This window comes from Trachypithecus francoisi, unplaced genomic scaffold, assembly GCF_009764315.1.
Source record: "Trachypithecus francoisi isolate TF-2019V2 unplaced genomic scaffold, Tfra_2.0 Lachesis_group0, whole genome shotgun sequence".
NCBI lineage: Eukaryota > Metazoa > Chordata > Mammalia > Primates > Cercopithecidae > Trachypithecus > Trachypithecus francoisi.
In genome coordinates, this window is record NW_022681453.1 from 16,302,418 (window position 1) to 16,318,124 (window position 15,707).

Below are 15,707 nucleotides of genomic sequence, written 5' to 3' on the forward strand. Positions count from 1 at the left end.
GGTTGCTGTGAGAGGGTCTCTCAAAGGGTGCTGGGAAGGTAGGAGTAAGGTTGGAATGACTGCATGTCTGGAGCTCCTGTGAGGCTTATGAGCAGGAGTGTGGCCCTCTGAGGCCCCAGCTCTGGCCTCCTGGGAGGCACACAGCCTAGGGCACAGCCCCAGAGGCCAGTACCTACCTGCAATCCCATCAGGGCAGTGGAGCCCCCAGAGCACATCTTTCTCCCTCCCAAGCTTCCCTGAACATTTCCTTCCCTGGCCTCAGTCACTACCTCTCCCCATCTGTTTCCAACCAGGGCCTCTTTATCAGGTCCCAGCCCCACACATCCCACTGTGCCCTGGACACCACCAAACTCCTCACTGGACTATGGAAGATTACCCTCCTCCAATCCACTCCTGCCCCCACGTCTCCCAGCCCTGCTGGGAATGTAGTCCTCTTTATGTCCCCTGCAGCTGGCTCCAGCTCTTGTGTGGCCATGACCTCTGCTCTGCCACAGCACAGCTCACCAAGACTGATACAGAAATGTGGCCCGAGAGTCCCCATGCTGAATCTCAACGCTGACCAAGTCACTTCTCTTCATGGTAACCTCCACACACCTCCCCAGCATGGCTCCAGGGTAAAGACCAGAGTCCCTGGCTTGGTATGCAAGGTCCCTTAGAACCAGACCACTCCCAGCAGCTCAAGCTCTCATGACCAGCACACCTGTAGCCTCTAAGGGCCATGCTGGGCTTACAAATGAAGCCCCATCCTCCAGGAGCTCAAACTTGGCAACAGACTTGGCACTTGTTCCCCTGCCTGGGTGTTGCATCTCCACGAGCACCCAGGGTTGGGCCTGTCAGGGTTCTGCGCTGCCCAGCATCTTCTCTCCAGCGGTTCACAAAGTAGAATGATCTGTGCAATGCCCTGGTCCCGGACCATAGAAGGTGCTTAACAAGTGTCTCCGAATTGGCAACTTACGGCAACCAATGGTGAGGGAAAGGCACTGGGGCAGGGTGAGAGTGATACAAGGGTTCCTTTGGCTACTTCCAAGCTAGGATGCCGGGGGGACTTCTGAACAGCCCTCTTCTAAACGACCTTGTCCCAGCACCCTGCTTGTGATTGCCAGGCAGTGACTTCCTCAAAGGAAAACTGGGCCCCTCACTTTCAACTTCCCCCTGGGATCCCAGAGAACCTGATTGTGGAAGCACGGCGGGGGTGAAGGAGGAATGGCCTACCTGCCCACCCACCATGGGGACCAGAACCCAAAGAGATAACAGAGAGACTAGGTAGCTAAGAGCTGTACTGGGTCCTGGCAGCCTCAGGAAAATGGGGAGGGGATTGTCAGGGCAGCAGCTCTGGACTTGCCTGGGACAGATGTAGTTGAAGGAGGGGGCTTGGGCCCCACTGAGCTCAGGGCTATTCTTGGAGCCTGAGTCAGCGGAGGCAAAGGATTCTTGCCCTGCTTGTCCAGGCAGCAGTTAGAAACCAAATGGGAACACTATGCCCCCGGCTATCCTCCTCCCAGAATCCAGAGTAAACACACGCAAGAGGCATCCTTGGAGACACCCCTCGGCCCCTCTGGTCCACTCCAGCAAACTAGGGATCACCAGGGGGTGACTTGGCACAAGGTCCACAGTGAGGGGTTTCCCACCTGAGCCCGCAGGGATTCCAGGCTGGGACTCCGACAGGGGCAAAGGCTGGGTTTACACTTCCTATGGACTCCCATAGCCCACTCTTGGGACTGGCTGCCTAAGGAACATCCTCTAAGTGGCTGAGTGGAAACATCTGGGCTCAGCTCCCTGCAGGCATCAAAGACTTCCGGCCTCTGCTGCAGCCCCCATGCTTGCCCCTGGCTGAGGACACATCAGCCTGTGGGAAGGCAGGAGGGTCCAGGAGCTGCAGAACCAGAGGGAAGTCCTTGCTCCCCGTCTACTGCCCCATGGACTCCATGCCAATGCCAAAAGAGGGACGACACATTTCTCAGCAGAAGATTTTATTGGTGGTCACCTGTGGCACAGGTTAGAGGAGCCGGAGTGCTGTGTTTGTGGTGGGGGGACCACGAGCCCTGGCCCAGCTCTCTTGCTTACACAGGCTTCCTGCCTAGAAGCGCAGCCAGAACATGCCGCTACGGATCCGGTTGTAGTCTGGGAGCTGCTCAATGGGGCCTGTGGGGATAGGGTGGAGCGTCAGGGTGGGGTACCTGGCCTGCACAGGGACACCTGGCCCTGTGCCGCACCCAGTTTGGAGCTGCTGCCTAGAGCAGCACAAGACACGCTTTGAGTGGAAAGAGGGAAGAGAACATTCCCCCAGGGGTGCTGAGCCTGTCCCTTCATGTTCTGGCCCTTGAAGCCCCACCCTACATGGAGGTGCCCGTTACCTGACGGGTGCAGGGTATTGATGGAGGCACCCTGGCAGGCAGTCAAGGAACTGCCAGGACAGGTTTTCTGAGCAAGAACTCCCTGGCAGCCAGGGGACTTGGGAGGGCTGCTTGGGGCCTTAACTGGCTGCTCTGTAAGCTGAGCAGCAGTGGGGGAGCAGAGGTGGAAGGGGAGGCCAAGAGAATGGCCTGAGGAAATAAACAAAGAGCAGATCCCCTAGGCCACTTACCATATCCAGCCACCGCTGGGCACTGGTCATAGATGTACTTGGAGCAGATCTCACGCACCACACTGGCATCCACCTCCTGCAGGGTGAGGCAGAGGACATACTAGCTAACGGGCACCTGGCCACCACCTCAGCCAGTCAGCATCATCCAACTAGCCGAGATCTCCCACAGGCAGCATGCAGCTGTCCCCAACCCAAAAGGGGAAAGGCGGAAGGGATCCCTGCTATAGACTTCCATGGGCCGCACCCATCTCCACAGCCATCAGCACCTCTGCCCTGCCCTCCCACTATGCTACCCCTGCAGGTGACAGCTGCCTAGGACACCAGGGATGCCTATAGGAGCAGGCTCTGCTGTGCCAGTCCCCAACGCTGCACCTCCAGGTGTCTGCCAGGTCAAGATTCCAGAACCTCTCCCAGGGGCCCATGTTACCGCAATCCGGCTTTCCCATTCAGCCAGGGGGATGCGGCGGCCATAGGTCAGGAGGCTGCGACCAATGTCCTCACACACAGGAGTAGTGCCTTTAAGGGTGGGGGAGGGCTCAGAAGTCCACCCAGCCCAATCCTGGACCCACAGGTACACAACCTCCAGCCTCAGGTTGACAAGGACCTCCCTGACCTCATGCTGACCCAGATCACAGCTCTCTCTTCTATGGTCACCTATTATGGTAGCGATGGGCCGTGGACCTGTCCCACACCTGCCTGCATCTCTAAGGGTGGGGTGATGGGGCACGGTGTGGTCTTCAAAGTTTTCCTTTCTAACTTTGGTTAGTTAGGAGTGGTGGCCACCTTGGGGCTGTCGCTGGCAAGATGCACTCTATCCCTCCCCACTGAGCTGCAGGACTCACCATCTAGATGAGATACCAGGGCATTTCTGAGGATGTTTTTGCCCCGGGCCACCTCACTCTCCGTGGCACTGGTACACAGGCGCATCCTAAAGTGGGGGTGGGGGGGGTGGTGGTGTTCACTTTGAGCCAATGTGTCCTCTCTCAGCCTCCCACTGCACTGGTTAAAGCCGCCATCCCACCTAGGAGTACCAGGCTGCCACTTACCACTGCCCTTGCAGGACGAACATCATGTCATCGATTTTCATTCGGTCACAGACAAAGTGTGCACCCAGCAAGCCCGTGTCTGCATAGCAGATGCTGAAGGTCTGGAAACTCTGGCATAGCTTGTTGGCCACGGCACCTGAAGCCAGTGGGCTGGACAGGTGCTGCCAGGGGGATAGGTGGTCAGCACCCACCCTCTTGTCTTCAACCCACACTGTGACCCCCACGCACAGGAGCACACAGCCCCAGCACCCTCTCTTCCCTGAAGGCGAGGTACCATGCTCACTCTGGCACTCACCACGCCACCACCATAAGTGCAATCATAGTGGCCGATGATGGCATTGGCCACTTGCAAGGCCACATTGTCCCGGCTGGCCCAGCCAGGACCCTCTACTGCAATGGCCACATGAGCAAAAGGTAGAGCATCGTCACGGTGGCGGATCTGAAACAGTATATGACAAGGTTGAGGGACAGCCAGACTGCTGGGGGAACAGAAAAGGTGGCAGTTGTGGGTAGAGGGTGTACGTGTGTGTGACCATGTGTGCCTGTGACGCAGAAGCCAGAGAACCCCTTCCCAACTGCTGAGGTATCTCTGGAGTCACCAGGATAACCATGCACATGGGGGTTCTCCCACAGGCCCCCAGCTGAGCACTACCCCTGCCCAACAGGCAGCACACCTCACTGCCAGTGAAGCGGCACGGAGTAAGAGCGGGCACAGTGTCCTCTGCGTATGTCCAAGGGATGTCACCAAGGTGCTTCTGGGCAAGGTCTAACAGTTGCTGGTGCTCCACTCCTGCTGAGACAGACACTGGCATTACTGACCAGCCAGGGCCCAAAGCACAGGGTGCGGGGGAGTTTACAGACAGGCGGAGGACTCCCATGTCCTGTCTTAGTGGGAGAAACCAGGAGTATGTGACATTAGAACAGGGTGAGGAAAGAAGGTCCTCCTCACACAGACCCTGCCTTGTGGACAGGACCGACACCTCAGGGCCAGATAGCTCCCACGGCCTCAGTCCTAGAAAAGCAGCAGCGCTCAGAACTTCAACATGGGCTGCCATGTGATGTAAGTGTGGGTTCTCACTTGAGAAGATGCATTCCACCTATATCAAGGACAAGACTGGTACTCCTGGGTACAAAGCCACCTGGCCTGCCTTTTCCCTCTAGCTCTCCCTCAAGTATTTCTGGCTGCTGGCCCGGCAGGGGGTGGCAAGTGAGGGGACAGAAAGAGGTGCTATTACAGGGCTGTGATAAGGTCTGGGGTCCCCTGAGAGCTGGGGACATTTGCAAATAATGTTACAAACGTATACCCTAGGACTCCTTGGATCTGGCCTCCTCACCTCCACAAGAGGGCTCTGTGGTGCCACCAGTTACATTGGCTGCCCGCCCCCCAAGACAGAGTCTCGCTCTGTCGCCCAGGCTGGAGCACAGTGACACGATCTCAGCTCACTGCAAGCTCCGCCTCCCGGGTTCACGCCATTCTCCTGCCTCAGCCTCCCAAGTAGCTGGGACTATAGGTGCCCGACACCATGCCTGTCTAATTTTTTTGTATTTTCAGTAGAGGCGGGCTTTCACTGTGTTAGCCAGGATGGTCTCAATCTCCTGACCTCGTGATCCGCCCACCTCAGCCTCCCAAAGTGCTGGGATTACAGGCGTGAGCCACTGCACCCGGCCTGTGTTGGCCTATTTTTTTTTGTTTTTGTTTTTTTGAGACAGAGTCTTGCTCTGTCACCCAGACTGGAGTGCAGTGGCATGATCTCGGCTCCCTGCAAGCTCCACCTCCCAGGTTCACGCCATTCTCCTGCCTCAACCTCCCGAGTAGCTGGGACTACAGGTGCCCACCACCACGTCTGGCTAATTTTTTTGTATTTTTAGTAGAGATGGGGTTTCACTGTGTTAGCCAGGATGGTCTCGATCTCTTGACCTCGTGATCTGCCTGCCTCGACCTCCCAAAAAGTGCTGGGATTACAGGCGTGAGCCACTGCGCCCTGCCCTGTGTTGGCCTTTTATTCTTTCCATGAGCTCAAGTCCTGCTAGTCTGACAGACATATCAGACTGCTCTTACTCCCAGGTTCCCCAGCTCCAAAGTCCCGGTCATGTTCATCCTATTGGTCTTTTATGCATACTCAGCCGCCAAGGTCAGCTCAGCTGGGAAGTTTTTTGTTTTTTTTTTTTGAGATGGAGTCTCACTCTGTTGCCCAGGCTGGAGTGCAGTGGCACAATCTTAGCTCACTGCAACCTCCGCCCCCCGGGTTCAAGTGATTCTCCTGCCTCAGCCTTCCGAGTAGCTGGGATTATAGGTGCCTGCCACCACGCCTGGCTAATTTTTGTACTTTTACTAGAGACAGGGTTTTGCCATGTTGGCTAGGCTGGTCTCGAACTCCTGACCTCAGGTGATTAACCTACCTCAGCCTCCCAAAGTGCTAGGATTACAGGCGTGAGCCACCGCGCCCGGCCAAGATGGGAAGCATCTTTTTTTTTTTTGAGACGGAGTCTCGCTCTGTCGCCTGGGCTGGAGTGCAGTGGCCGGATCTCAGCTCACTGCAAGCTCCGCCCCCCGGGTTTACGCCATTCTACTGCCTCAGCCTCCCAAGTAGCTGGGACCACAGGCGCCCGCCACCTCGCCCGGCTCGTTTTTTGTATTTTTTAGTAGAGACGGGGTTTCACCGTGTTAGCCAGGATGGTCTCAATCTCCTGACCTCGTGATCCGCCCGTCTCGGCCTCCCAGAGTGCTGGGATTACAGGCTTGAGCCACCGCGCCCGGCCAAGATGGGAAGCATCTTAACCTCAGTTCCTTACCCATGTCCAGACCCCAACCAGGTTCCATCTATAAAACCACCTGGAGTCCATTTACTGCTCCCCCTTGCTCCTGCCATCTCCTGCCTGGTCCCTACCACAGCCCCTCTCTAGCTAGCCTGCCTGCACTGTGACCCCACACAGCAGCAGAGCAAACCTCAGACCATGACACTGCTCTTCCCCTGTGCTCAGTTCCCCGTACCACCTAAGTAACACTCACCACCTTTCAGGCTTCTGTTCAAACTACAGGTGCTTTAAAAAGCCCCTCCCCCAACCTACAACTCTGAGTCCCCAGTGAAATCTCCCCGACCCTTCTGTGCCTTCCTTTCAAGGCACTTCTTGGTCTGTTATCAGGCATGCATCAACACACAACCAATGGCTGGCTCTCCCAAGGGCAAGGCCACAAGGAATAAGGCCAGGGGCTTACATCCCCTCCCAGCCCATAAACTCAGTATCCTAGGACCAGGTGGGGCTAAGACAGACCTGTACCAGAGGAACAGCATCCTGTGTAACCAGTCCCAGTGGTGGCAGCAGGGTAGACTCCTATCCCATCTCAGACAGCACAGGAGGAAGGTCATTCCCCTCAAGGTTAGGGTGGGAGCAGGGTCCCCTGGGGTGGAACGTCCCCTATGGTGGGAACCAGGACCTTGGCTTTGATAACCAAGGCTGGGACCCCACTTCAGTGAGTCCATCACTCACCTCCAGCTGCTGCCAGCACCATTCGAGGGGCTTTGTAATGAGTGCTGAGGTACTCGGTCAAGTCTGCGCGAGACAGCTTCCTACAAGACATATGGCCAGTGTGTCAACACCTCTACCACAATGGAGCGAGTTGGGGTGTGTGCATGAATGGGACTGAGGAGGCAGAGTAGGAGAGACATGGTTTCTCCGAAGAGTGGGCCCTAGCACACCCCCGACCCCCTTCCCCCATCTCTGCCACCCACCCCTCCAAGGCCCAGAGGGCAACCCTCGTCTGCCCTTGCCTCATGCCTGACCTCAGGACAGGCTCATAGTCTTCTCTGAGAAGGTGTGAGCCAACACTGTGGAACTCTCAAAGGGCAGTATCAAAGCTCCCAACGCCATCACCAAAGGAGACAAGAGACCACATGGAGGGGACACCCAGATACCCCGCCCTTGGACTGTCAGGACATGCACCAAAACATACCTTAAAACAAAGCCCAAAATTCAAGTGAAGCCCACAAAGCCATTAAAAAAGACTCACTGGACCATATGGATATAGAAACTGTCTCCAATCGCATGACTCAGGAAAATAACCCCGACAAACAGCTAGCCAACTAAAAATGTGACCTGGAAAGGGTCTGGCCAGGCCAGAATGGGGCAAGCATCCCACCACAAGCCCAGCCAACTCTCACCTGACATTCTCACTGGGCCCCTCCACAGCCTGGGCTAGAGGTGTGCCCTGGAATGCTGCGGCATGCAGGTAGTCAAAGACCACGTCTCGCATAGATGCGTCATTCTCCTGCATCTCCCGCAGGATCACATCACGTTCCTTCTCAATCTGTGAGTCTTCCAGACTACAGTTCTGCACAATGTCACCCAAGAGCTCCACAACTAGACGCAAGGAGGACATGTTTAGGTGCCAGGTGGACCACTGGAGACCAACGACAGCACAAAATCCCCAGGCCTGGCATCTCCTGCTGCCCACCCCTAGTTGCCCAGCTGCAAAGCCATACGCTAAGGGTAATATGATTCTGTGGTCAGCCAGGGACTCCTGGGTAGCTGTACTCTGCCCCCCTGCCCTCTGCCCCACCTCTTCCTCCAGGTGTTACCTTTTGGCAGATCCTTGGACAGCGCCTTGATGTAGTAAGCTGTGTGTTCCCGGGTGCTGTAGGCATTAAGATGGGCCCCCATGCTCTCCACCTCCTTCTCCAGGGCACTGCCAGGCCGATTCTTTGTTCCCTGGAATCAAATATCAACCAGACCAATCAGAAGCCACACAGGAGCCCAAGAACCCTGTCCTCAGAGGCTAAAGATCCAGCAGGACCACTGGTCCACAGGTACCTCCCTCAGCATAGACTCTGGGGACACAGATCCCAGAGTCTACGTTTACCAAGCACTAAGCAGGCCTTTTGGTGACCAAGGCCATGGCATAATGGGCCAATAGAATAGAGATAACCAGGGCCAGGACAGAAGGGCATGGCCAGACCAAGTGTTGCCTAAAGCTCCTGTAACACCTTACCAACGAGCAGTGGGGTCATTACCAGTACACCTCCCCCTTCTTTTTTTTTGAGACGGAGTCTCGCTCTGTCACCCAGGCTGGGGTGCAGTGGCCAGATCTCAGCTCACTGCAAGCTCCGCCTCCCGGGTTCACACCATTCTCCTGCCTCAGCCTCCCGAGTAGCTGGGACTACAGGCGCCGCCACCTCGCCCGGCTAGTTTTTTTTTGTATTTTTAGTAGAGACGGGGTTTCACTGTGTTAGCCAGGATGGTCTCGATCTCCTGACCTCGTGATCCGCCCGTCTCGGCCTCCCAAAGTGCTGGGATTACAGGCTTGAGCCACCGCGCCCGGCCTACCTCCCCCTTCTTAATGACAGCCATGGTCAGGTAAGCCCACACCTGTGTTCAAGTGATAGAACCCACTCCTCCCATGCCATTCCCATGACTGTATGTGTCTGTTTATACATGCTAGTGGCCACCTCTGTGGGACCCAATCCTAGTCCTGTGTGTGGAGAACAGTGGTGCTATCTCTTGGTTAATACTGCACACATACCCGTGACATTGCAGCTGGCTGGGGTGCCCATTAGAGCTCCATGGCCCTGCCCACCCCAACCAAGGGATGCCCAGGTATTCCACCAGAGCAGAACATTTCATACGCAAGCACGTATGCCCATGTCTGTGGGTTTGTTACAATGCACGTGCATATCTATGTGTGTTCCACAGGTCTCCTGTATGCATGCACATAACACAGGCCTGGCTTCTCTGGTGAAAAGTGGGGTTCCTGTGGTTCCTTGGGTCTTCTTGGCTCTGAGGGCCTCATGCAGGGGCTCATCAGATACGTGCCTACTCAGGAGACGTTAAGCTCATGTGGTTCCTTTTAGGAAGGCTGGCCAGACATCAGCCCCTCCACTGAGGCCCATAATCAGGCTATTTTTTCTGACCTTCATCCTCAGGAGGGACAACAGGCAGCCCTAAGCCCAGAGGAGACAGACTTCAAGAGCCTCACCTTGAAAGCCAGATGCTCCAAAAAGTAGCCTGCCCCATTGTTCTTCTCAGTCTCAAAACGGCTGCCAACATCAATCCACACTCCCACCTGGACAAGAAGCCACCAACAAAGGTTACAAACAAACTACTCCCCAGCCCCCTACTCACACTCCACCTGAGTGACTCAGTACAAGCCCCAGGCAGGGACTCATGAATCCTGGAGTCAGGAAGAACTGCCCCAGCAGGACCCCTGTGCTTGGAGATACAGTCATGCCTGGCAAACAGAGGACCAGCTAAATGACTAGTCACACTGTATCATTGCTCTCCTGATTGGCTATCAAGGACCGCCAGGGACACTTCTAACTGTGCACATTTACCTGGTCTCACCAGCATACAAAATCCTTAAATTCACTCTCACTTTTCAGTTAATTATTTGTTTTTGTCTAGGCATACAACACATCATTTACAAACAACAACTTATTTTTTCCTTTCTAAAAATTACACGCTGCCTTTGTTCTGGCAATGATTTGATCCTTTCATCATTAAGGAAGGGACTATTGGTTTAGACTGTGTATTTTATCACACTAAATATTGTTCCTATAACACCATTTTGTTGTTGTTTTTAATCAGATCTGGACACCAAACACTGCCCAGTGTTGCCCTGGCACCCAATAAGATAATATTAATTCTTTTGACAGCCTCCTGGTTGCTGTGAAACATGCACCACAGGCTGGGCGTGGTGGCTCATACCTGTAATCCCAGCACTTTGGGAGGCTGAGGCGGGTGGATCACGAGGTCAGGAGTTCGAGACCAGCCTGGCCAACATGGTGAAACCCTGTCTCTACTACAAATACAAAAATTAGTTGAACATGGTGGCACATGCCTGTAGTCCCAGCTACTTGGGAGGCTGAGGCAGAAGAATTGCTTGAGCTCGGGAGGCAGAGGTTGCAGTGAGTCTAGACTGTGCCACTCACCTCCAGCCTGGGTGAGAGAGAGACTCCATCTCAAAAAAAAAAAAGAAAGAAGAAAAAGAAACATGTACCACTCACCCCACTTGGTCACATGGTCTAGTCTTTTAATTTAGTATTTGTTCACAGCTGATTTAAGTTTTTCACATCTACTTTCCTAAGATACTTTTTTTTTTTTTTTTTTTTTTTTTTTTTTTTTTTTTTTTTTTTGAGACGGAGTCTCGCTCTGCCGCCCAGGCTGGAGTGCAGTGGCCGGGTCTCAGCTCACTGCAAGCTCCGCCTCCCGGGTTTACGCCATTCTCCTGCCTCAGCCTCCCGAGCAGCTGGGACTACAGGCGCCCGCCACGTCGCCCGGCTAGTTTTTTTTGTATTTTTTTAGTAGAGACGGGGTTTCACCGTGTTAGCCAGGATGGTCTCGATCTCCTGACCTCGTGATCCGCCCGTCTCGGCCTCCCAAAGTGCTGGGATTACAGGCTTGAGCCACCGCGCCCGGCCGATACTTTTTTTTTTGAGACAGAGTCTCACTCTGTCACCCAGGCTGGAGTGCAATGGCATGATCTCGGCTCACTCCCAGGTTAACACCATTCTCCTGCCTCAGCCTCCCGAGTAGCTGGGACTATAGGCACCCGCCACCACACCCGGCTAATTTTTTGTATTTTTACTAGAGACGAGGTTTCACCATGTTAGCCAGGATGCTCTTGATCTCCTGACCTTGTGACCGACCCCCCCGCCTTAGCCACAAAAAGTGCTGGGATTACAGGCGTGAGCCACCGCCCCCGGCAACTTTTTTTGTTTGTCTTGACATGGAGTCTCACTCGGTCACGAGGCTGGAGTGCAGTGGCCTAATGTCAGCTTACTCAACCTCTGCTTCCTGGGTTCAAGTGATTCTCCTGCTTCAGCCTCACGAGTAGCTGGGACTATAGGCATGTGCCACCACACCCAGCTAATTTTTGTATTTTTAGTAGAGGTGGGGTTTCACCACGTCGGCCAGGATGGTCTTAATCTCTTGACCTCATGATCCGCCTGCCTCGGTCTCCCAAACTGCTAGAACTACAGGCATGAGCCACTGCGTCAAGACTTTTTTTAATTGTATAAATTTATGGGGTACAAGCGCAATTTTTAAAAATTTCTATCCACACCCAAAACTCCATTTTTTTTTTTTTTTTAAAAGACAGAGGGCCTTGCTCCGTCACCCAGGCCAGAGTACAGTGGCATAATCATGGCTCACTGCAACTTCGTATTCCTGGGCTCAACTGATCCTCCTGCTTTGGCCTCTCAAAGCCCTGGAATTACCCGTGTTAGCCACTGTGCCTCGCCCACAAGTGCGATGTCATTACATGCATAGAATGCACAAGTAGTCAAGGGAGTTCAAGACCAGCCTGACCAACGTGGAGAAACCCTGTCTCTACTAAAAATACAAAAAATTAGCCGGGCATGGTGGCGCATGCCTGTAATCCCAGTTACTCAGGAGGTTGAGGCAGGAGAATCACTTGAACCCGGGAGATGGAGGTTGCAGTGAGCCGAGACTACACCATTGCACACCAGCCTGTGTAACAAGAGCGAAACTCTGTCTCAAAAAAAAAAAAAAAGCACAAGTAGTCAAATCAGGGCTTTTACGTTATCCATCACCAGAATAACACACCAGAATAACACACCCTGTACCCATTAAGTAATTTCTTTTTTTTTTTTTTGAGATGGACTCTCGCTCTGTCACTCAGGCTGGAGTACAGTGGCACGATCTCAGCTCACTGCAATCTCTGCTTCTTGGGTTCAAGCGATTCTCCTGCCTCAGCCTCCCCAGTAGCTGGGATTACAGGCATGTGCTGCCATGTATGGCTAATTTTTGTATTTTTAGTAGAGATGGGGCTTCACTATGTTTGCCAGGATGGTCTTGAACTCCTCATCTCAGGTGATCCGCCTGCCTTGGCCTCTCAAAGTGCTGAGATTAGAGGCGTGAACCTCCAGGCCTGGACCCATTAAGTAGTTTCTCATTATCCACCCCTTCATCTTTCCAAGTCTTCACTGTCCACCATTCCACTTTCTACATCTGTATGTACATATTTCTTAGCTCCCACTGATAAGTGAGAACGTGTAATATTTGCTTTCCTAAGAGATGTCAATGCATATATCATACAATCTTAGATGAACATGTATTTCACATCTAACATCTTGGAATGCAAGAGGCATTTTACAATCTACAGTACTCTTTTACCAAATTGGCAAGATTCTTAAGATTCTTTCTCTGGCACTGGAACACAGATGGCTCCTTACAATCTAGGACATTTTAAAGTTCATGTAATATAGCGTTCTTTACTACAACAGGTGCCATATAACAAGGAAGTTGCAGGCTACCTTTTCCTATGCTTAGTAATAATTTAAATCGCAGGACATTGCTTCTGGAAAACTAAAAGGATGTGTCAATAAAAACATCTGGCCCTGGAGCTGGGGGATGGGGACTGAAGGGAGGAGGAGACAATTATTTATTGGGAATGTTCTCACCTATTCATACATCTATTTGTGAGTCAAGATTTCTATCCTTGAGTCAATTTTGAGAATTTGTATTTTTTGGAAAATCACACATTTCATTGTACTGTTAAAATTAATTTCTTCCTAAAATGCATTTGTGGTCTAGCCTGGAGATTATGAGCTTGGGCATAGTGAGGGTGACAGACCTGGACGCCTGCAAGTCACCTAAGGTGTCTGAATCCCATTTTCCGCATTATAAGAGGAGACGTGATCACTTCTCTTATATGGGCTCCTTAACAAAAGGCTGGAAAAGAATTTGGCTGCCTACTTGACGGGCATTATATGCTAAATAATGTTGGCTTATACTGAAGATTGTCCCGTGAAGCCAAGGCGTGGCTAGGGTCGGGAATGGGGCCATTCTCGGGGTGAGTGATCCTGAGTTCCAACCCAAACCATAAACGGGAAGACCCGAGCCCAAGGTCACACCCCAACCTGAGAAAAGATGGCAGGCCCAATCTGGAGGCCCTCTCCCCAGTGGCGTCCCCAGCTCACCGTGCAAGTGGGCTGAGAGGACTGCTCGGAGGCCACACGCAGGCCGTTGTCCAGCAGGGTAATCTGCGTCTCCGGCACGAACTGGAGCGCCTGAGCGAAGGTTGCCGTACTCCGCAAGGCTGGCGTCCGCAGCAGGGTCGCCTGTGGAAGGGAACAGCTGCGAGTGAGGACTCGGTTGGGGAATCACTCACCACCTCCCAGGTGCTCAGGCGGATCCCCGTCCCCGCCCCCGCCCCTAGGTCAACGGCGAGGTACCTTTCCCCGCCCTCCTCCATGACCTTCCCACGGCCCTGACCCCGCGTCCTCCCCACCTCGACCTGCCACTGCTAACAGGCCACACCCGTCCGCTTCCCGAAGCCCTGTCCCCTGAAGCCCCGCGCTCTCGCCACCACCTCACCGAGCGGCGGGCGCGCAATAGCACTTGAGCCCCGGAGGTAGCGGCCCGGCAGACCACGGAAGCCGCCATCTTCCAGCTCTAGTCGGCTCTAAGTTGCGCCGCGCAAGCGTAGAGTAGGCGCGTTGGCACTCGCGGCGCAGGCGCAGTATCGTAAAGTTGGCGCTCGGCCGCCTCCTGGCGGGAGCCGGGACCGTCAGTTGTGCTGGCCTGGCGCTGGCTGGCTGGCTGGCTGGCTGCCTCGCTTTCTGGCTCTCCCCGCGCTGCCGCCCGTGCCTGCGCACACAGTCCGCCTGCCGTCCATCAGCCCGAGCAGGTTCGCCCGCCGTGCGGTCCATCTCCCCATTCCACGCGTGGAAGTCAGAGTGCACGATGTTTCTCACCAGCCGCGCTGCGTACTCCGAGTAGAGGTCTGGCGGGTGGGGCGTTGCAGCCGCAGCGTGTCCGCAGGTTCGAGCCCAGGGCTGAAGTACCAGAGTGGAAACTTACCTGGGACCAACTTACCTGAAAGTCAGTTTTTTTTCTCTTTATTTATTTATTTTTTTATTTTCTGAGACGGTCTCGCTCTGTCGCCCAGGCTGGAGTGCAGTGGCGCGATTTCGGCCCACTGCAGCCTCCGCCTCCCGGGTTCAAGCAATTCTGCCTCAGCCTCCCGAGTAGCTGGGATTACGCCCGGCTAATTGTTGTATCTTTAAAAGAGACAAGGTTTCTCCATGTTGGCCAGGTTTGCGCCCTGCCAGTTTTCTCTTTAAAAGAATTAAGTAGAGACCGGGCGCGGTGGCTCACGCCTGTAATCCCAACACTGGGAGGCCGAGGCACGTGGATCACTTGAGGCCAGGAGTTCGAGACCAGCCTGGCCAACATAGTGAAACTTTTCCTTTCCTGTAAGAGGAAAAAGAATTCTAGCTGGGCGCGGTGGGTCACGCCTGTAATCCCAGCACTTTGGGAGGCCGAGTCGGGCGGATCACCTGTTGGAGTTTAAGACCAGCCTAGGCCGGGCGCGGTGGCTCAAGCCTGTAATCCCAGCACTTTGGGAGGCCGAGACGGGCGGATCACGAGGTCAGGAGATCGAGACCATCCTGGCTAACCTGGTGAAACCCCGTCTCTACTAAAAAATACAAAAAACTAGCCGGGCGAGGTGGCGGGCACCTGTAATCCCAGCTACTGGGGAGGCTGAGGCAGGAGAATGGCGTAAACCCGGGAGGCGGAGCTTGCAGTGAGCTGAGATCCGGCCACTGCACTACAGCCCGGTCGACAGAGCAAGACTCTGTTTAAAAAAAAAAAAAAAAAAAAAAAAAAAAGACCAGCCTGACCAACATGGAGAAACCCCATCTCTACTAAAAACACAAAATTAGCTGGGCGTGGTGGCACATGCTTATAATCCTAGCTGCTCGGGAGGCTGAGGCAGGAGAATCACTTGAATCCGGGAGGCTGAGGTTGTTTGCCATGAGCCAAGATCGGGCCATTTCCAGCCTGGGCAACAAGAGCGAAACTACGTCTCAAAAAAAAAAATTCTAAGGTATGCTTTGTTATGTCAACTAATGAAAAAAAAAATCAAGCTTTTAAATATTTAAAGTTAGTTCTATTCAGAAGTCTTACTGTGAATTGCAACCCAGGAGAGCCTTTCAGGGAGTTTCTGCCAGATTGCTCCAAAGCAGTGTTTCCGACACAGCTTATACACTGGTGGTGGCGGCTTTCGATGTGCTCAGAAATTACATCATATATGCTCAGAAGTTACGTTAGAGCAA

The 15,707-nt window shown here is 53.8% G+C and overlaps 1 protein-coding gene across 2 annotated transcripts; it reads right to left on the bottom strand.

The window, feature by feature from the left end:
- Nucleotides 1-1,953: 1,953 nt before the first annotated feature.
- On the bottom strand, nucleotides 1,954-14,664 carry LOC117080933 (cytochrome b-c1 complex subunit 1, mitochondrial). Of its 2 annotated transcripts, none has more exons than XM_033206399.1 (13): nucleotides 13,963-14,664; nucleotides 13,566-13,706; nucleotides 9,602-9,688; nucleotides 8,208-8,337; nucleotides 7,791-7,989; nucleotides 7,120-7,199; nucleotides 4,305-4,420; nucleotides 3,926-4,069; nucleotides 3,631-3,791; nucleotides 3,427-3,512; nucleotides 3,012-3,100; nucleotides 2,585-2,660; nucleotides 1,954-2,142 (listed from the first exon to the last, which is right to left on the bottom strand). In XM_033206399.1, the coding sequence occupies exons 1-13, from the start codon at nucleotides 14,029-14,031 to the stop codon at nucleotides 2,078-2,080; spliced, it is 1,443 nt and encodes a 480-aa protein (XP_033062290.1). In that variant the 5' UTR covers nucleotides 14,032-14,664; the 3' UTR covers nucleotides 1,954-2,077. The 2 variants fall into 2 exon arrangements, with proteins under 2 accessions (XP_033062290.1, XP_033062279.1); XM_033206388.1 differs by having other exon boundaries at nucleotides 3,914-4,069.
- Nucleotides 14,665-15,707: the final 1,043 nt, after the last annotated feature.